We start from the raw sequence: 22,831 nt of genomic DNA on the forward strand, positions 1-22,831 counted from the left end.
TTGCTCCCCTGGTCCCAAAGCAGCTTTACTTATCTGGGGTTTTTTGGTTTCACAATCTGCTAAGGTGCTACCATGGCTCCATAAAATGTGCACACAAAAGCTTTATGTAAAATAGGTCATGGTTTGTTTCTCACGTGTGAAGTCTTCAGGCTATATTTATGGATCTACGTATGGATTATGAACTGAAAAGTTAGGAAAAGTGTGCTCAGCTGGGTTTCTGTTTGCAGATTTAAGTCAGCTTAAATAAAGTAGACATATACTGAGCATTAAGATCGTAATACTGTGTTCCTGCTTTTAGCACGTCTGGCAGCAATGAGCTCAATGTTGTGCTCCTGTTACAGCAAAGGCATGTTGTAACAGTCCTTGGGAAACCATCAAGTGTAGTATTGTCACTGTTCCTAGGTATAGGGAAGGCTCCTTCTGTGTAAGTGGCAGAAAAACACTGCTGTGTGTTACCAGCAAGCACATAATAGGGGTCTGCTACAAAAGCATCTCTCCATGGCTTGGAAAATGTAACTTGGAACTGTATGGAGATGGACTGTCCAAGTGAAAAATCTAAACACAGTTTTCAGCCAATCTGAAAGGCTGGGGATATTCATGGTTGCCATTTGCAGCTGACCAGAAGTCCTTCAAAGATCCTAAATAAAACATTACAACAGAAATTTGCCAACAGGAGCAACAACAAACAAACCAACATGATCAATCTGATTTTCTGATAGTACAGATACCGTATTTCTAATTATGTCGTAGATACCTTATCTTTGGATCTTCCTCTGCTGAATTTAGCTTTTGAGGGCTACAGGAGAAATGTTGTGAGTGCTCTGTTCTGACCCATTCTTCCACCCACTCAGCAATCAGCCATGAAAAATTGCAGGGGGCTTATGTTAAATCTTCTCAAATTCACAGTTATTTGAAAGGCAGAAGCATCAGAATTGGCTGGAATTTGGAACACTCTGAGTAAGGATATGCCTCACTTAGAGCCACACCTAGGGTGTCAAGGCAGCCTGAGAAGGTGTACTTGTGTACTAGGGCATGTTTCCAAGGGAGCCATCTGGCACAAGTGACTGAGGCTTAGGTGCTTATGAACAGCTCAGAGTACTGCATACTTCTCTGACCAACGGTGGCTGTGCTAGTTGGTTATACTGAGTATAGAGCAGTCCCTGACTTCTGGACTTCTAGGACTGTAGGAAATTTTCTCACTATCTTAGCAATGCTCTAGGATAAGGAAAATTGAAGGGTAAATGAGAAGCCTTACATGAAGCACCTGGGAAGTGGTCATTTCAGCCACTGGGCAGGTGATGGCTGATCCTTTCTGTAGGGGAAAAACAACAGTGTGATGTGAAAGGAGAAGGTTCCTGTTCTGTAAAATCTTATCCTCCAGCTGAACCTGGGGGATGTGATCAGCTTCCAAATCTGCCAGCAGCTGCAAATACATCCAACTAGTTAACTCCCACAGACGCTACACATCTCCTATGAATAAAACAGTTCTCATAAGCAGATGCTTCTTTAACCTTCCCTTTTGGTTTCATTCTCATCTGTCATGTTTTTCCACTGTTTGCGTAGGTCTCTTTGTTGATTTGATTTTTCCTTGCCTGCTAGCATGTTCTCATTTGTTATCTTCATTTTTCTGGCATTTGCATTGGTTAAATTACATTCTATCTCTGACATTCCAGGCTGTTTGCACATAGTTGCACTATCTGGTTCATCTCTGTATAGTCCTCTACCTCTTTATTCACTCTGGGTGGTCCTCAATGTTTGCAGTTCTATCAGCCACTATTTCAAATGTCAAAGCTGAGTTCATGTTGTACAGAACTTTTTCCTTGTGATATTTGCTCTGCTAATTCCTGGACATATTTTTAGAAAAAAAATAACAGTTTTTCTTTTACTTTCTTATGTATCTGGCTTACTGTGGCATTGCTGCAGTACTTGCATTGTCTTAAACAAGTACGAATTTCTTAATTCACATTTTAGTCACATAATTAACTTGAACTTGCATTCATATATATATAGTAATACAGCTGTCTAACCCATTTACTTTACCCTTGGTTTTCTAGGAAGTGTTTTTTCTGCAGAATCAAAGCTCTCAACACTTCCCCAAAGTGAAAGAGCTAACTTAATACCTGTCTTATTAACTGAACTTTTAGGACAGTATCTCAACAAAACTAGAGACTGGTTACACTTCAGGCATGCTCTGGTTGGTGTTATCTGCACTAATCTGGATAGTGCTAACTACTTAATAATGTCTGTTGTATTTTAATGTCTGTTGCCTCTTACTCCATGCTTTCACTGACATTTCTGCTGTCTTTCCACTAGGAGGGACAAGGATTGAACCATGCCTTTAAGCACAACTGTGAGAAAAGAGTAATCATAAAGAAACATTAGTTAAAAATTATCCTATTTTTTATGAATTTTATAGAATACATTCTATTATATGCAGATAATTTTCATTTTAGTTTTGCTTGTTGCTTTATCTAAGTAAATCTATTTCAAGTCATTTGGTACGTTGCTAACACATTGCTAGCCTTCTACTGAAAAATAAGTAACTGGTGATATTGTATTTCATTCTTTCCCATATACTCTGAACTTAAAACTTTATGGTAGACAGCTGGTAGCCTCCTGCTGTTCAACCCATAAATATATTTTCCACTTATCTCCTCCTCATTTCTTCATCTTGCTTTTCACACACAGAGCTGGTATTTTATCAATAGTTTCTTAAAATTAAAAAAAGTAACCCATGCTGTATCTGTTGGTACTTGGTATTCTGCTGAGTTTTACTTACCTTTGCTTTCTTTTCTCCTCAACAGTGCATTTAGAATTCAGGCTAAAGATTTAGGCATACCAGACTTACTGACACCTACAAATACTCTGTGATGAGCTTAGAAGTCCCTAAAGACATATGACAAAAATGTAAATTTTACACTAACTGGAAAAACTTGACAGTATATTTTCTGTCTTGACTTTTAACTCATTATTGAAATATTCTCTTAGTTGTTCATGCCGTCTATATCTGCATCAGAGATCAACCAGCAGTTTGTAACAAGGTACCTCAAATAGCTTCAGTTGTGTATTCATTTTAGTTTAAGTGTGCCTTACTTATAAATGCTTGATTCTGAACATTATCCTGGCTTTGTGTAAGTCAGGATTATGTTCATTAAGATAAACAGATACTTATCTTTTTACTTAACAGTGACCATGTCCAGGCAAATTAAAATTAAGTAAAATATTAATAGCATATAAGATGTACCAATAGCGATGTGAGGAAAGAGTACTGCGAGTCATTTGTGAAAAAAATTGCAACCTGTAATACATGCTAATAAAAGTTGTCATCTGCTAAAATTAACGTTACCTAGTATCAGTCAGTATTGAAATCTGTCCTGATCATATGGGTCAACTCAGATGATGTTTTTAATTACACAGGGTAGCTCAAGGATGTTAAAACAGAGTTGTATAGACTTCATGAATGGAAGGCATTGAAATAGTGCAACATACTGGATAAGCTAGCATGCTCTCTGCAACGCAGCCATTAATAGGTCTTTAACTAGGGCACCACACTGTAGCTAGCAGTACCATTAATCATTCCTCATGTATAAGGAATATTCTCTTTTTTTTTAAGGCCTGGCAGCCTGTTATTCCACAAACTCTCTGTAAGTGACTCAATCTAACTGGAACAACTGGGTGGAGCTGGTTTTCTGCAAAACAGAAGGACAGGCATATACTGATTCACAGATGCAAAATGAAGTAACAGCAACTGCCATATTTCAGAGGCTTTGGTCTCATGGAAAAGCTGTATATGTTTGAAATGCAGGGCAACAGGATGCAGTGTAGATGTTTGAGGTGAGGGAGGCAGATATTTTAAGGGTTGTGAAAGAAAGGTTTGTGCTAGGTGTGTTCCCTGTGTGAACAACACCTGGGCATTCTGGAAGCAAGTAGAAGTGAGCAGGTAGCAGTTTTGCTCTACTTAGCTGGCCTTAATTTATGTACTACCAAGGAATTATTTGGCTTTAACTTCCAATGCTGTTCACATAATATTCATGGTAAAGGGAAAAAAGGATCTACTAAGCAAATCGCTTATCTGTGTAAGTGAATTCTGCTTATCAAAGCTTAAGATACAATTCTATAAATGTGACACACAGTATTTCAGCATTTCTTTCTCTTAGCATCTCACAACTCTTGGGTCACTTGACCCATGTGGGTTCTTCCTTTTAACAGTATCCTTAGTTTTGGATATTACAGCACAGGGAGAGTGGTTATTATAATGGAAGTGATAATGGAGTTGATTAGAAGTACAGAAGAAATTGTGAAGGATAATTTACATAATGGGAGTGATCTCAAGCTTTCATATTGACATTTCTATTGTTTTATACAAGTAAAATAATATTTTTTGTCTTGAAACTCCTGCTTCTACATGTACTTCGAAACTTGTGTTTACCAGTCAACAAGCCGAGTAGCAGTGTGAATGCTTACAGGTTCTGCTGATGCCCCCATGTGGATGTTTCTCTCGATCACTGTAGTCTGCATTTGAAGACATGGTTGACTTTTACTGTTAATTTAATCATCATTTATTTCTGTGACATCCATTAATGGGCAAAAAAGTTCGAATGTGAAGGATACCAGAAGTATTTTTGAGCTGTGCTTTCCATTCTCTATGGAACACTGCTTGACTCTCCTTTTTTTGTATCTAGCATTTGAAACTATTGTTGACTTACTCAGAATAGCATCACACTAACCAGTTTATTTATTTTCAGGGGATTCCTGAGAATCAAGAAAATTTTCATTCCATTATTAATGTCCTAATAATGTAATGGTGCCCTATTTGTTTTATTATTAAAACCTAATTGGATAGAATAACCTGAACCTCATGCACTGATTATTATGCGCCTATGGATGAATATAATTATATTGTAACTATCTGAGAGTCCACCTGCACCCATGAGTCACTGGAAGTTAGTGTAGAGGTGCTGGAACTGACTTCAAATGTGACAGCTCAGATACTATGACTTTGCTAATTATGGCAACAGAGACCTTAGGAGAGGCTGATTTGTCTTGCTTCTTGGCAGTGCAAATTAACTCATACAAAGGTCTTCAGTGTGAAAGACGTCCTAACGTTGAGCCATGTTTTATAAGTGCTCTTTAGATCATAGTCGCAAAAGAGCATTTCAGAAGGCAATGACAGAGCAGATGAGTGTAACAATAGCATAGGGCCACAGCTCAGCTGTGCTGAAGCAGGTGTTCCTTTTGGCCATATAAACATTCTCACCTTGTGGCTGGGGGTACCCAAGGAACCAGGAAATGTCTTGGCCACTGGTTTAAAACTATGCTGCCAGGTTTAGTGAACAAGTAGCAGGGTTAAGCCTGTGCTTCCACAGTTACTTTTTGATCATAGGTCCTTAAGTTCTGCTAAGTTGAGCACTTCACATGTTTTTTGTACCTCTATCATGCACGGAGATTTTCAAATAGAACCTCACAATGTGGTTGCATTATTTGAGTGTGTTTGAAAGATTGGTTCTAGGTCTCTGGCAGTAAACAGAGCATCCTAACTTCTACTCCTTTGAGTGTGTACGTTTTATAGAACAAGAAGTATTTCCTAGGTCAGTGGGAAAGCTTTGCTCAAACATCTTCATTGTGGAGCAAATAGATTATATTTCATATCTAATATCTATATTATTTACACCTTCTTTGAAATACCTACTGCCTAACTGTTCCTGATATTATTTGATCTTACAATCATTGTGCTTGTATACAGTGGGAAATTACAGTTGTTAGAACCTGCTAATTGACATGATTAACTGAGCATGTAGTGCAGATAAGGACATTTGTTTGTTCTCATGACAGCTGGTCACTGCCTACATTAAGTGTGTCTCTAGGCTGGAGATTTTGCCTCTGACTAAATCAAGTAGCAGATTGCTAGTTAAGCTAGATGATGTGAGTGTGCATGGTAGCCAGAGCACTCCAGCACTGTTTGTGCTTTTATACCTCCACACCAAGTGCCTGCCACTGTTTTATTTGAATTTTTTTGCCTAAGAACTGAAGAACCCAAAATGCTAACACTTGTAAATGAAGATATTTCCTAACAGTTTCAATCTTGTTTCATGTTCAGTTTGTATTAGCAAACTCAATTTAGCTGGCACACTGAGCTCTGGAGTATTTAGTCATGCCTTTCCTTTGCAGTAGATGACAGCGAGCATACCTTTTACTCTGCTTTTACACATTCAGTCTTTCAGAAACATCTAGAGACCTTCATAAAATCTGGTTTATGACGTGGTTGATAGCTGATTAATACTCTTACCTGTGTTCGAGCTTGCTTCAGAACTCCTATTAGATCTGTGCATTTTTGGATTTCAGTTCTAGGGGTGCTGAGCTATAGTATTACCTCACAGTTTTCACTTTCTTTCTTCTAAAAGAAGCTCCTTCTTTTCATTTTTTTGTAATGTCTAACAGATAAAAAGTGAAAAAAAAGCAAACTTGAATAAATGCATTAAGATCCAGATGCTTCTTTTACACATTTTAAATTAGATTGTGCTCCTAAAGTGATTATTTTCAATGAAAAACTTTACTTTCTGTTAACAGTGAAAGCAGATAGATTGTCTGGCATAAAAAAAAATAGTCTATTTATTTCACCTGTAAACATAGATAACCCAGGAACTTTTAAAATGGCTGAATATGAGCACTAATAATGTGAATGGACAAATATGTCTAAAATAATTAAGAATATTTGGCTAGACAGCCAGTATCTGCTTCCACTTGTAATACTGATTTTCACTAGAAAATGGATGAACGCAAACTGAAGTGCTAGAATAGCTTAGAAACAGATTTTGTCACTTTAGTCATACAGGATAGTTATCACCTTACTCAGTTTAGGCTAGAAAAACCAAACAAAACACCCTAGCTGCTTTTTAGTGGAAAAACTGAGGCAAACTGGAGAATGCAAGCAAATAAAAGCAAAAGTAAATCCTACTGTATCAGCTTTTATTTTCCTATATGCATATTCTATTTTTTTTTCATCTAGGAACCACCTTTTAAACACCTTGTCTGCAAATCTAATAAAGCTTCTTCCAATTTTTGTTTCTCCAGTCTTATTTTTAGCTCCTCATTGCTGTTTGGTTTAGTTCTGTAGCATACTTTGGAACAGGACATGATGTATCTGTGCATAAGTGAAAATTTCCATGCATAAGTAAAGAAGTTACCAGTGCACACATCTGAGAACAAGTTACAGCTCTCCATTTATTGATAATTTAATACTGTGAATACAGAGATGACAGTAGGAATTCCACAAACAAATACATCCAGTGTCTGAGAGCTTATGTTTATTTAGTCTGTCATCAAAGACCTGAGCTAACCTGGTAAAGCTATTGTGGGCTGGACAGCTGGAAATTTGGGACATCCCACATGACAATGGTAGGGCAGATGGGTTTATGTTGCATGAGACAGATGTTTTGTGGCCTTGAGAACATGTTTGTTTTAGTGCACCATCCCTGTGGAGCTGTTCTAGACATGAGAGACCTGGTGCCAAACTCATGTTACTTGAAGTTTATGCTGGTAAAATTAATGAACTTCTATAGACTCACACCTGATTTACTGCAGTATGCCAGTAGGTGTATCTGAGGATTGAACAACTTTAAAAATGAGTGCAACTGGGCCAGGCAAAAGCCTGTACACCAAATCTAGGCCAAGTCATAGAGAAGTGTCTTGAAAGCAAAATATAGAAAGTCAGGTTCCTTCTTTCTCTCTTTGATGTGTGCTCTGTGCTTTTGTGAGTGGCTAACGAGCTCTGTGTAATGCTGCCAATATTCAATGTTGCTGATTTTGCATAGAATTACAATATATATGACCCACTGAAACTTTCTGGCTGAAGAAATAATAGCAAAGAGGATAAGCAGTTCAGGCATTCATCTTTGTGCAGTATTGCTGGGTGTTCAGCTTACTTTTGACCTTGGTGTAATACTTAAAGTATATGAGAGATACTGTAATGATGAAGGAATCCAAAAGGGATTTTTCTTTGGTGTGATTTCAAGAATGTAGCCACAGCATTCCCCAAATCTGGGTAATGGACATCTTCACTTAGCTTACAATTATATTTATCAATATTTCTGAGTTTGTAATTTTTAGTTGAAATTTCATAGTTGATTATTTCAAGTTAGTTTAGAGCCAAGTAAAATCACAGGTGATTTTAAAAAAGGAATTTCACACTAATAAAATGTTAAGACAGACACTGGCAGACTGGAGCAAGTTTGGCATGGAGCCCTTGGGGAGGTCAAGAGCTGAAGCTCTTGAGAGAGCTTCAGCAAAGAGAATGAGCAAGTGAGTTTGGTTCAACCCTGCAGAAGAGACAGCTCTGGTAGGACCTAACAACATCCCCCAGTACCTACAGGGAAGTTCCTGAGGAGACAGAGGAAGGATCCTCACAGTGTCACATGATGTTAGGACATGAGACAACAGACACCAGTTGCAACAAGAGACTTTTGGACTGGATATAGGGAGGAATTTTCTCCCCGTGGGGCAGTGGGACCAGAGGGCTATGCCAGCTCTGTCCTGGGAACATTTCCAGACCAAACTGAACACACCCATAAGCAACCTGGTCTGACTGTCCAGCTAGCTCTGCTGTGAGCAGGAGGTTGAACTAGAGACCCCTGAAGCCCCTGCTTAGCTTGGATTATCCAGTATTTTATGATCCTGTGTTCACACTGTGTATATGAACCAGGGCTCTGACATCCTGAGTCAGCTGTCTTGGACAGTATATCCCAAAATTTTGTTTGAAAAATAAGATGGTCTTTAAGCTCACTTTCATGTGTTTTATAAAGGATGGAAAGGCTTGCACTGCTGCTGACACAAACTGATTAGCTGTGAAAGGTTGGGTACCAATCGGTTGTATCTTTGTAACTAAGTTCTATTCCTTCTCCAGCTGAGAGGTTCACTTAATAGTAATGAAGTCGTGATTTTATAAAAATAGGTTAGTGGGGTTTGGGTTTTTTGTTTTGTATTTGGATTTGATTGGCGTTTTATTTTTTCCCCCTCCAAATAATAACAGAGGGTTAAAGATTCTATTGTTTTTATAAATGTAATTTTTGTGAATTGTGGTCATTTTATAACCTTTCCGCTGAGTCATTATGCAGACACTTAGTGTAACAGCTTGAGGAAGGCTAGATTAGGAAGTTGGGTTACTCATAGTCACACTTGGATGTTCCTAGCTGTGAGAGTCCTGCTTTAACACAAGGCAGTGGGCAGTCGTAAAGGTCAGGATAGGCAATGTCATGGCCCAGGCTTGCTAATGAAATAGGATGGATGTTAGTCCAAACAGAGATTTGATATATTCAGTGTGGCTCCTTCAGAGTTGTATCAAAGTCACTTTGATAAAAAAGGACTTTTCAGCTGGAAATTTCAAAGCTTTACTGTTTTAAATGGGCATGCGGTTTCCTACCCTTTTGCTAGCATGACTTTAAAACCCCAGCTGAGGTTATGAAGATTTTTGATACCACATTTCACGTGCTTTCTTCTCACCTATTGTCAATTAAAGTACATTTAAAATACCCCATAAGCAAGAATACAGAGGAAATCTGTATTCTTGCTTCCTTTTCTTTTTTTAATCTGTTCCATCAAGTAATTTTTTAAGGAATGGAGGTGAGTAGAGAGATGCATTATAAGGTAGTCCCATTGGTATGCTAGGCACTTGAAGAGGGATGCTTGTTAAACTGCTAAATAAAAATGTAATTTGAGGTGATTTTTTTTGCTTGTGGAACTGCCCTCTGTTTTGCTGTTGCTGTATCATCTCTACCAGAATGATTAATTCCCTCGGGCCTATGAAGTTGCATATTTTTATTTTTGGGATAGAATAGATTGTACCAGATGACAATACCTACGCATTGTTAACATTGATATGTATAATTGTATATCAGGAGGAAAGTATTAATGTATTAAATACAGCTTAATATTGATTTGTTTACTCGGTTATGTTATCAGTTCTGTTATTACTTTATCATATGCATCCTTGATTATGAGAAATATTTTATAAGTAAGCAGTATGTTACATACCTGCTTCATTTCTAGACATCCAGGTTCTTCAAAGGTAAAAGAAACTTTCTTTAATGTTAAAATTTGTCCTCTTGTTAAAATTTGAAATTGAGTCACTTTCAGTCACATCTCTGAAAAAACGTTAGTTGACAGCAGTACAGTTAAGGTGATGCTAGTCATTAAGGAGGAAATAGGGATTTTAAGAAAAAGGGATATTAAGGTAGCAGCCTCTTAGGTAAAAGAAATAAGTAGCTTATAGTTTGTGGAACCAGGAGAAGTTAGTTGGAGCCACTAGAACAAGCTGGAGTTCCTTCCACTGAGTCTGTGCTTTTGCACACACATCTTTCAGATTTTCCTAAGCTGCTCAGCACAGGAGCCATTGTCTAAATAGCAGCTCTTGCCTCAGTTGCTGATAAAACAGAAATGTGCAGTCTGTAATTGGTTCTTGCAGTTGACACATCTCTTACATCTGGGATAATCAATCAGTGAGTCAACTGGACTCAAATCCCATGAAATCCTATCCCACCCACTTTGTCATTTGCTTAACTTCCAAAGGATAACTGGGTATTACTTCTGAAGACAGTTCATAGCTTCCAAAGGACTCTGAGTCACTCCTTTTTTCTGCCATACCTCTCTCTGGACATGTCCAAGCTGTTCAGGTTGCTCCGTGAGCTGCAGCTACTCTAGTGAGATCCCAGGTTACCTGCCTCCCTTTCTCTAGGCTGGCAAAGTCAGGTGTGGGTAATGCTAGCAGCATAAATGCACCAAATTTCTGTCTGATTGTCAGTGATAGCCTCATGTATTAGTAGAAAAGAGGGATCCTTACCCACTTGTGCTAAATTACAGCTTGTCTAGAGCAAATCTACCATTTCTTTGTTGTTTGACCTCCTGACTTTGTTGCTTGGTGAATGCAAGTCTAGTGGTTACTCATAACAAAGTGTTTTATGGAAGCTGTTTTTACCCTCTTTCTTATGTTTCCTTTATGACAGCCTTTCACTGAGCGTCTGAGCAACCTTTCCCCATATGGAAAGATAGTAGAGGAGAATCCCTTTCAGGTTCTTTGGCAGCCTTGACTTGGGTAGCCAGTGTAATATAAGGAAAAAGCAGATGTCACTCCACATCCCAAGATGACACTTCTTTTATCATTACCCATTTTGCATTATGTCTGCAAACCTTTCCTGCATGAACTTAGTCCTCTGGCTCTAGTATTTTCTTGTTAGATGGTCTGCAGCCCCTTACCCACCCATACTTTTGCAGGTGTTGTACTGAGTTTGTGTGGCAAGGTTTTGGTAGTAGGGGGGCTACAGGGATGGTTTCTGTAAGAAGCTGCTGGAAGTTTTCCCTATGTCTGTTATAACCAATGCCAGCTCTTAAGACAGACCCACTACTGGCCAAGGCCAAGGCTGAGCCCTGGTAGTGACTCTGGGATAATGTAGTTAAGAAGGGAAAAAGTTGCTGTGCCACTTCAGTCAGAGAGAAGAGTGACAACACGTGGGAGAAACAGCAGAAGCCAAGGTCAGTGCTGAAGGAGGGCAGGAAGTGCTCCAGAGCAATGGTTCCACTGCAACCCGTGATGCAGAACATGGTGAGGCAGCTGTGCCCCGGCAGCCCATGGAGGTTCCATAGGGGAGCAGATATCCAGCTTTGGACCCCACACCACATCAGGGGGATGTCTGAAGGAGGCCATGACCCTGTGAAGAACCCATGCTGGTGCAGGCTCCTGTCAGGACCTGTGGCACATGGAGAGAACAACCCATGCTGAAGCAGGGTTGCTGGTAGGGATTTGTGACCCCATGGGGGACCCACGCTGGAGCAGTGCATGATGAACGGCAGCCTGTGGGAAGTACATCTTGATAATGGCTATTGAAGAGGTTAGAACTGAAGCATCAAGAGCCTGAGTCATTCTCCTGTGTGAACAATGCAAAGAGAGTTTAAGAGTTAGGGTGAGTGGGAGCTGCTTTGCAGAATCTCTACCAAAACAGGCTTTTCTTGGCCGATCTTTGAGTGGCTGAAAGGGCTGGTGTCAAGGCCACTCCATTACCACACCACATTGCAAAGCAAAGCTAAATCTAGAGGTAAATCTGGGCCACTGCTTCTTTGAAGACTAAAACCCTAAGCTGTCCTGGACTTTGGACTTGATGTTCTTGCTGAAGATGAAACAAAGAGAGCAGCTATGAGGTTAGAGACTCACTCAACATTTGTTCAAAAGAAATTTGGCAGCTGTGGTGCTTTTGTATCAGCAAGACAGTTTTGTTTTATGAAATGAATTACAGGCTTGTCCCTTCCTTTTTGTTCTATATTCCACACCCATTTTATCATTCTTTTTAGAGCCAGCCTGTGCTGTTCACAGTGCCACCAAAGAGACGCTGTCTGAGCTCTTCATGCAATCTTTATTTACCTCTGAGTCAGTCTTCTAAGTCTTTGCTTGTTCAGAAGTTTGAATTCAAGCTTGAGGGTAAAATGAAATGTAATCACTGTACTAAGTTAAATAAGAGAAGCAGCATTTGTCACTGGCACTCATTATGGCTGTTATGTGGGCAAACTAAAAAGATTTGCAGAATAAATCGAATGTGTATACAATGTCACTTTATTCTAAATGTAACATTTCCTAAAAAAAAAAAATCAAAATGGTTTACATCTTAATATGCACTTCTTTGTAATTAGTTTCTGAAAAGCTGTCATTGTGAAATAAAATCATCTCATAGGAATATGTCTGTTAATACCATTGATTTTACTAGATGTAGAAGAGATCAAAATTCAGCTGTTAAGTAACTTATAAACCTTGCCAACACTGTAGCTTATTACAAATTATTATTTACAAAACTGATTGTGTTTTTTCCATAAAGAAGATTTAATAATATTGATGTGAACAGCTCAGGAAAGAGTCTTTCTGTGTGTAAAATATACTTGTACCTTGTTACTGCCAGACTTTCTCTCACCTGTGCTCAAGTTCTGACGCAGGTAAAATGAACAGAGGAAAAACATGCTCTCCTGAAATGGTGGGAGGAAATCATAGAATCACAGAATAGTTAGGATTCAGCCACATGGCTTGAGAGATCTTGCTTCCTGTCTCACTTTGACTTCAAGATATCTCAGTTTCTGTATGTCCTTCAGTTAATAACAAAACTGAGATGTGGTTTTCCTGCATTTTTTTGCAAAATCTGCCAATGAGAACTTTCTATAGAAAGACACTTCAAGACATAATTTTTAAGAATGTTTTTTATTGGTTCTTCTTTTCAGAGTTAGAGAGGAGCTCTTGCTAGAGGTTTGTTTAAAATAATTAGCAAGACAATGTGAGTTCACACAGTTCATCCTTTGGTGTAATCCAGGTAGCTGTGATAAGCACAGTACAGTAAACAAAATAACAAATCTTACCAACTGGCAGAGTGTGGTTTAGTCTTACCTGTGGAGTTCCTTGGCAGACCTGGGAATGGACAGGGTGAGTTGATATGTGCCTGTAAAATACCACATGAATATAGAAACTCCTTTCCCCCCCCCATCCAGAGGTCTGGGATTTGGAAAAGAATAATGGAATAAACTAGATTATGGGTAAATCATTATTCATTTCAGTAAAAATATGCTAACTTTATTGTAATTTATTTCATAGAGAAAACTAACTACATTTAATTGAGTAATGACAAAACACAACTCTTTTATAACGGACAAGTCGTATTTATTTCTGTCTAGAGATTCAAAACATTGTTTTGCAGAATAATGATCTTTTATTTTGGCAGAAACCCTTAAACACATCAGCATATGAGAAAATTTTGTTTTAATTTTTAAGGTCTATCAATGTCAAATAACTTTCTGTGGGAGATTTTAAGTTGTTGCATAAAAAAAGGCTTTTCATGAAGCACTCAAGAAATTAATTGGCATCAAACTATGGAAATTGCCCAGATCACAGCATAAAAATGGAAGGGAATTGCAAAGGGTGAGAATTTCCAGAGGAAAATGAAACATGACAGTACAAGTGAAATTTCAGAGATTTTTGGAATAATGCTATGAGTTTCCTTCAGAAGTTCAGAAAATGCTGTATACTTAGCACCCTAGGTCTATTTTCAGGTCTTTCTTCATAAAGAAAAGGTTTCTCACAGAGAAAGGAAGTGCTCTGTCCTAGAACAAAATTGGTGTGGGGAGGGAGTTCAGGTTGCTACATTTTCTGTCTGTCATCTAAATTGCTACTGAACAGGTAATAATGAACAGTGGATATTTTATTTTTTTTTAATTAGCCCTTCTTCTTGACCCCTTTCTCAAATTATTAATTTCATAATTAATTCCATAATCAAGTTAATATGCGGTGGGTTGGACCGACTTCTGTTCATAGATATGCTTATGTGACACCTGCTTGCAATGTTGGAAATCTGTGATAATGTCCCAGTGTACATCTGTCTGTTTCTCATACTATGATAGATCTAATTTTTTTTTCCCATGGGTGCACTGCTAGGATTTTTAAAATATGTTTTTTCAAAGATCTGATGAAAATTGAGGCCTGTGAATTGCAAGAAGTCACTGACTTGCTTTGCCTCTGCTTTTCAGCCTCTCACATTGTTCACCTAGTCCAACTTTAGCTCTGGCTGCTCATTAAGCCATCACCAACTTCAACAGGGTCTTTTCCTCTGCAACAGACTGTCAGCCTTTTTTATCTCTGAGCCTAGTAATGCCACTGAAGAGAACATAATTTTTTCGTACCTGTCTTACAATATCTTAAGTTTACTCTATAATATTATCTAGTATTCATTCTAATATTAATTAATAAAGCTCACAAACTATTTTTGAGTCTGATTATAAGATGCCTTATAAAATAAAATACAGTTATAGAATCACAGAATCATAGAAGGGTTAGGGTTCAAAAGGATCTTAAGATCATCTAGTTCCAGCTCCCCTGCCATGAGCAGGGAGGGACACCACACACTAGACCATGTTGCCCAAGGCTCCGTCCAACGTGGCCTTGAACACTGCCAGGGATGGAGCATTTACCACTTCTTTGGGCAGCCTGTTCCAGTGTGCCTCACCACCCTCACAGTAAAGAACTTCTTCCTTATATCTAATCTAAACTTCCCCTGTTTAAGTGTGAACCCATTATCCTAGCTGTGTTGCTCCATTTATTACTCATGAAACTGTCAAACATGTCTTTCTCTTTTTAAACCCATGCTCATTAATACTTTTGTGTAATAGACAGCCAGACATGAAACTGTGTCTAAAATGAATATTTTTCCTTATAACTGATGAAGCTTTGAATTGATGAAATTTATGAAAATTTCTTATCTGGTAAATTAAATTGTGGACTACAGCTACTTGTGTTGTAGTCCAGGAGGAACCAAGGAGGGGAGAAAAAAATATCTATATATGCATAAAAGAGAATCAGCTTTGTTAGGAAAGACAAAAATGGTTCTGAGTTTGAGCTACTCTATGTAGTTCAGACTCAGGTGATCTGAATAGGTTTAATAAAAGCATCTTTAAATTATGGAATAAATATGTATAATATATGCTGAAATCTTTAAGGAAAGGTCTCCTCAAGGGCCTATGTAGAGTGAATCCATGTTCATAAACTTTTAAATGTTTTTAAAATAAGTTTTTAAAAGAACTAATAAGGGGCTGAAATTATCTAAAATGCATACAATGTAAGTATATTACTGATTTTGCTGCAGACCAATCCAGAGATAAATTGTCTATTAAGACTTCTGAGTATTTAATCTCTAATACTGATATATCACCAGTAAGAGCACTAGCTCTTATATATTAGCTTTTTAAAATTCACTAATATTATTATCATATAGAAATATCTTCAGATTAACAAACTGCTGTTTTCATTTGCAGACGCAACCTTTGCTTGCCTCAATATTTATGCTTTTTGTTCTCTTTTTGCTTCCCCAGGGCACAATATAGAACTATGATAGCAACCGGAGGAGTCATAACAGGACTGGCTGCCTTAAAAAGGCAAGACTCTGCAAGATCTCAGCAACATATAAATCTTTCTACAGCTCCAGCTACTGAGGAGAAGAAACCAGTTAGATGCCGGCCTAGGGCAGATGTAGTTATTGTCAGGGGCAAAATCCGTCTCTATTCTCCATCGGGATTCTTCCTTGTTTTGGGAGTGCTTATCGCATTCTTTGGAATTGCAATGGCCATCCTTGGATACTGGCCCCAAAAGGAACAGCTTTTAGGATCTGAAGATAATCTCTCTGTAAATGAAACCCAAGTCTTGAGAAGCCAAGGAAGCATTTTACTTCGTTTCTTTGAACAGCATGTGCACTCGGATAAGATGAAAATGCTGGGTCCTTTTACTATGGGCATTGGAATCTTCATTTTTATTTGTGCAAATGCCATTCTGCATGAAAATCGTGACAAGGAAACAAGAATCATACACATGAGAGACATATACTCCACTGTAATAGACATCCACACACTGAGGATCAAGGAACAAAAGCAGCTGAGTGGTGCCTTCACTGGCTTGTTGGGGGAAGGAGAACTCGGGCACAGCGGGAGCTTGTGTGCTTCACGGCTGGCTGCAAACACAGTTGCACCTTTCTCTGGCTTCAAGAGTAATTTTAGAATGGATAGTTCTGCTGAAGAAGATGAGACTGCCCTAAATGAAGACAGAACTACTGGTAGCCTCCTGCCACCTCTGCTGACAGAGCAATCTGGTTCAGTCTTTGGACTTTACCCTCACTCCAGCAAGGCTTCAGATGACAAAAACACTAGCTCTATAAAGTGTGAAACAAAATCCATTGTGTCATCTTCAATTAGTGCTTTCACTCTACCAGTAATTAAACTGAATAACTGTGTTATTGATGAACCCAGTATAGACAACATAACTGAGGACTCGGAGATTACTAGGAGTCGGTCTAGAAATCTGTCGATGGATTCTCTGGCTATTCCACTAACTGATACCAATGAATCCTATAGACCAGCCTCTACCATGCTGCCAAGACACAATTCTTTTGGGGACAGTCCATCTGATCAGTTCAAATCTTCTATGACTCTTGGACCAAGCACAGGAAAGCTTTTATCTCCTGGTGCTGCCAGGAAACAGTTTGGGTCCAATGCATCTTTGCATCTTCTGTCTTCACATTCAAAGTCCCTGGACTTGGACAGGGGTCCGTCTATGCTCACTGTCCAAGCTGAACAAAGGAAGCACCCTAGCTGGCCCAGACTGGATCGGAGCAACAGTAAAGGATATATGAAACTAGAAAACAAAGAGGACCCAATGGATAGGTTACTTGTGCCACAAGCGGCAGTCAAGAAAGACTTTACTAATAAGGAAAAACTTCTTATGATATCAAGATCTCATAATAATTTGAGTTTTGAACATGATGAGTTTTTGAGTAACAACCTGAAGAGAGGAACTTCTGAAACAAGATTTTAATATTTAAATTGCAATATAGAAGATGTCACACAGTATTTTTTAAAAAACATTTTGACAAGTGTTTCCTTTTCAGTGACACTAGTACTAGCCTGTTTTTAACCAAATGCTTAATATAGCCCATCAAAACTGGTTTGTGTGAACAGAGATCTTCATCTTTGTAATGTCAGGTTTTTTGTCTTAGTAACATCCAGCTGCAATACTGTACATTATCAATTGCTCAGAGAGTTTTGGTAGAACTGATTCTAATTTTCCCTGAGTCATTATTGCTTTTGTTCTATATAAGCATGCTATCTTTTATCAATTGACTCCAGAAGTCTGCATTAGGAAAAAAGCTCCATTTACCTGTAGGTTCTATCTATTTCATAACTGCAACAGTCTGAAAACAGTGCTTGCAGTCTGGAATGGGAAGTGAACAGGAGCACACCCTGGAATTGTCAAATCCAGGCCTATATCCTAGGTGTTGTCTTTTACATACGGTACATCTTGGTAACTTCAGTCTTGCCATTGTCATTGTGAGAAACTTGTTTACATATTGGGATGGGTGGATAAAAAGGAGTGGGTATAATTAAAAACATTTTTGTAAATTCATTGTAATTGGTCGAGTTGAATACCAGTGTTGTGAATTATTAACTATGCTTTGTACAATAATCTTACTACGTCCACTGTAATTTAATCTTGTAATTCTGGGAAAACATATATAAAGTAAGAAATCTGAAAATTCTTCTGGGATTAGTTATCTAACCCACTTTGATTGGCAGCAGTTTTAAAATAAAAATATACATATTCAATTAAAATCATAGGAACACGATGAATGCCAACAGGATTTTAGAAACATAGTGTATAATAAGATTATATTGTGACATGCATCTGAAGAGAATAATGGAAAATGAATATATTGCCTCTCATTACAATAACAAGAAGTTAAATAGCTTGATCTCTGTGTTCAAAATACCGATACAAAGCATACAGTTCAATATGTATACTAACAAAGAATGAAAGACCTTTGACTAAATTTTGATTTCCGTATTTCACATAATTATTGGTGTGATGGTTCACTGAAGGTTTAGCTGTGGCAATTTGCATTACAAGATTTTGCAAAAGGAAGTGACATTTAAAACAATGTTTTTCTCAGCAAGCTGAGCTTCACAGTTGACAGTTGTATTACTAAAGAAAATGAAAATTTGAATGTGCATACCAGAAGGTTTTCATGTATTTCACTAAGGTATTTAGTCCACAATCCTGCCATGACAGCCGTGCTAGAGAATGTCACTTCAAGTGACATTTGTTGCAAGGCTCACCTAACAGGATGTTGGTCTTAATTGGTTGGTTTTGATATTTTTACTTAATCTAAATACTCAGGAATTCTTTTTAATGGCTTTTCCCAAAAAGAATAAAACCTGTTAAAACGTGGTTGTTCTTCATTTACTTTGATTATGGAAGATCAAAGATGAAAATGCCCTCTCTTTTTTTAATATTAAACTCCGTATTTCAACTGCGTGATGTTTATGTATCAGGAGCATTACTCGCTCAGTGAATTGAGGCATAGTGTTAACTGTTAGAACCTCAAGCCTATATATTGTAAAAAAGTTGGCTAAATATTTTGCTATGAAGCTTTTAATAACTTTCTGGTTTGTGTTCTTAAGACATTTGCTATTTTTTGAAATAAAATGTCTATCTACATATATCTGGTTTAAGACCTGTTTTTCCTCTGTGCTCTCAAATCTTCCATACCAAAGTATAATTGGGTATCATAACATTGTGTATAACATTGTGCTTAATATGTATTCTTGCCACTAGATATTTGGCTATGACTAATTGATTTCCATGACATCCTTATAGGTGTAAAGGCTTGGATGTTTTTTCCTCACGTAATGTGAAATGCGGTTTTGATATAAGGAATTTTTTTATAAAAAGAATGTCCTGTTCTTTTCAGTTTGACAGTAGGTTTCTTACAAACATGGAAAACATTATTAAAGACATTAATGATTTAAGCTTTTATTTTCCTAATAGCTATACTAAATCATAGCTTAAAAGACTGGTTTTTGGGTACCATCATATGTGGGAATAGTGGTTCTTTTCTAAGGATACGAGGGCATGAGGTTTAATTTCAACATAGATACTTGTTTACTGAAAAATATACTCACTTTGGAAAAATTACCCACTTGGGGGACCAGAGTAAGGCTACTGACTTAAAGCAAGAAATCAAAATAATATCATACAAAGAAACTCTGTGGTTGACAGACCAAAACATTCCCAAATTACCCCCAAATTGAATATTTTCCCCAAAAGGGAATATTTCATTGAGATAACCACAAGATGGTTGCTGTTGGAAGGGATGTCTGGAGGTCATCTTGTCCCACCCCCTCCTCCAGCAGGGCCACTTGGAGTTGGTTGACCAGGACTATGTCCAGGTGGTTTCTGAGTAACTCCAAGGAGGGAAACCCCACAACCTCCCTGGGTGACCTGTGCTTGTGTTTGTTCACCCTCAAAGTAAAAGAGTGTTATCTGATGTTCAGAGGGACCCTCCTGTGTTCCAGTTTGCACCAATTGCCTTGTGTCCTGTCACTGGGCACCAGGCTCTTTTCAGAGCTTGGCTCCTTCTTTTGTGCCCTCCTTTATGTGTTAAGGTGTCTGTACACCTACACACAGTGTTAAGATCCCCCTAAGCCTTCTCTTCTCCAGGCTAAGCAGTGCTCCCAGGTCTCTCAGCCTGTCCTCAGAGGAGAGATGCTCCAGTCCCTTCATTACCTTCATGGCCTCTCACTGCTATGTCTCCAGTGTGTCCGTGTTTCTCTTGTATTGAGGAACCCAGAACTGGACCCAGCACTCCAGATGTGGCCTCACTAGTGCCATGTAGAGGGAAAGGATCCCCTCCCTTGATGTTAATGTAGGACATCACATCCTTCCATATTACTTTGGTAATTCCAGCTCAAGCTAGTCAGGAAAACTTGCAGACATTTAAAAGGCCTGAACACTAGTCTTCATGTACAGAAGTCAGAAACTGCAGTAGAGCAAAAATGTAGTAGTACACGAGGAGAGTTAGGAACCTTACAGTGGCCAAAATAGGAGCCATGTACAGTCGGCAAGTAAGAAACTGGTGAAGACAAAAACATGTCTTAAATTGTATCTTTAGGGCACCCATATTATATTCAGTCTCTTGCTGATTCAGTTCACAGACTTTTTTCTTTTTAATTTCTGTTATCAACGCTCTATGCAGCCCCACAATGAGTTGCTCTGGTACAACTGCAGGGTGAAAAATAAGCCAAAGACAGGAGCTTCTAAGCTAGTTTTATCGTCAAACAAAATAATTGTGTAAGCACACCATAAGCGTTTTGTTGGAATGAGAAGCTAAACACTAGATCTAGCCAGAGGAAATGTTACAATACTGCATCCTCTGTATGTACTAACTCCAAAAGGGAAATAATTTAGATTGTGCAAGAAATTAGTTTGCTCCTTCCGCTGACTAAGACTAGTAAAAAAAATACCTTTCAGGTAAGCATGTTAACCACTATCTAGGTATGAGACTGATGTTAAGGTCTGCCCCTCCTTCCTGGGCAAAGCTGCTTCTCTCTGCTCATTTATTGGGCAAGGCTCATCAGTAAATGAACAGCATGACTGAGATTGAGCAGAAATGTTGGGTTACGTTGTCTCTTGGGGATTGTTTCTATATTTTACATAAAATGGTTGCTGGATAAAATTCTTGAAACAGGGACTGGATTCTTGCCAGTCTGATACTTTAACTCCTCCTCTGGGGAGCCCAGTTTACTCTAGAGAATGGGAAGACAACCTGGCACCACCAGTCTGGCTCTGAAAGAAACTTAATTTTAACATAACAACTGAGCAGAATTCTTGAGGCTGTATTTTTGTGCAGGCCTATCAGAGTGCCTTTCTTGGACCTCAACCTGATTTTACTTATCCTTCAAATACGGTATTACTGATTCTTTGGTTTCTGCTGAGTGAAATTTGGGTACTACTTTAAACCTACAGCACCAGCTTTCTCTCTCAAAAGCTTTTCAGACAGCATTTAAGGTTCCTGGATTGCTTTAGTCCTTCACACTCAAGTTCTTTTGCGAGTCTTTTTTGATCCTTACCAGGAACTTCTGCTTCCCCATGCTACTTTTTTTTTCATTAATTTTTCTACAAAAGACAGCATGATGAGCAAGTAGAAATCCTTTAGCGAGACTGTGTGAAGGTATGTAAGAGAATGCAATTGGATGTAGGATTTAACACTGAAGGGCAAGTTCATGTCCTTTGTTTAAACCTTTTCATATTAAACTCAGGAGTAAATTAATTGTACTTAACAGAGCTATCACATGTTTAACTTTCAGGTCACAGTTGTTGACTCTTACATCAATGTTCTATGTATGGTGATGTTTTATATGTTAGGACTTGGTGTTTCAAATTAAGATCGCTGGAGTATATTACACATTCAGTAAAGCCTGGCTTTTAATAGCGTTACTTGTCTGAATGACAGTTGACAGAATTACAGCCCTGATTCTCTTAGAGAATGAAAATCTAGTAGTTACAATACTTTTATTTCAGAAGTTTGTTGAAACTGAAATGTAAGAACCCACTGTATTAAAGAAAAAGCTGTATGTTTAATCTGTTGTCTTGGTTCTAATTCAGATAGATAATGCTTTAGAGGACAATAATATACAATGACTGTGAGTTGTCCGTAGAACCATTCTTGTCCCTTATCAGCTTTTACTCCAGCTAATGTAATTATTCAGGATGGCATTCACAAAAACAGCTAACTTGGAGATTTGTTTCAAAAGAACAGTACTAACCTGGAAAATGCTTAGCAGCACCCTTAGTGAATTGTGAGTGCTGTAACAGCACAAAGATATATTTTTCTTCAATGTGATAATAAATGCCATTTTGTAAGATTTTTCTAAGTCAGATCCTTGAAAAACTCCACTAATAACATCCCTGTGCCTTACACATCACCTACCAGCCTAATTTGTCACCTCCTCCTTTGTTGGTTAATACTGAGCATATTTTCCTTCTGATTCTCTTCATCTTAGCTAATAATTTCACATGTGCCACTGTATGAAATGCTTCACTGAAGTCAGAGCAGATGAGATCTACTGCATATTTTGTCTAGAAAGTTATTTCAAAAAGAGAGATCAGCTCAGTGTGGCATGATCTAATCAGCATTTCTACTCATCATCTTATCCTGTTTCCCATTTTCGTTTTTGTCTTTAGTGCCTTGAAATTACTTTTTTCTGAAGCTTTCCATACTACCTGTATCTTACTGACAGTTTTGGAAGTGAACAGGTAATTCCTCCTTTCCTTTCTTCTGCCATTTCATAAGTACAGTTTAAAAGATTACTACTTTTAATACACATTGCCTTCCCTCTGTCAGCTCAGTACATTTATTGAAATTCCTTGCTACAATGTATTTCACATGCCAATTTTTTCAGGCTACTATAGCAGAGATTGTGTGCCCCCAAACCATGA

At 38.1% G+C, this 22,831-nt stretch overlaps 1 protein-coding gene across 1 annotated transcript in view; it reads left to right on the plus strand.

Moving 5' to 3' along the window:
* TMEM200A (transmembrane protein 200A) overlaps positions 1–18,955 on the plus strand; it is a 55,276-nt gene extending 36,321 nt beyond the window's left edge. Inside the window, exon 2 of the mRNA XM_005154735.3 lies at positions 15,880–18,955. Within this exon, the coding sequence (XP_005154792.2) occupies positions 15,896–17,371 (1,476 nt within the window). The 5' untranslated portion in view covers positions 15,880–15,895 and the 3' untranslated portion in view covers positions 17,372–18,955. The remainder of the gene's footprint in view (positions 1–15,879) is intronic.
* The last annotated feature ends 3,876 nt before the right edge of the window (positions 18,956–22,831 follow it).

This window comes from Melopsittacus undulatus, chromosome 3 (assembly GCF_012275295.1).
Source record: "Melopsittacus undulatus isolate bMelUnd1 chromosome 3, bMelUnd1.mat.Z, whole genome shotgun sequence".
NCBI classification, from domain to species: Eukaryota; Metazoa; Chordata; class Aves; order Psittaciformes; family Psittaculidae; genus Melopsittacus; species Melopsittacus undulatus.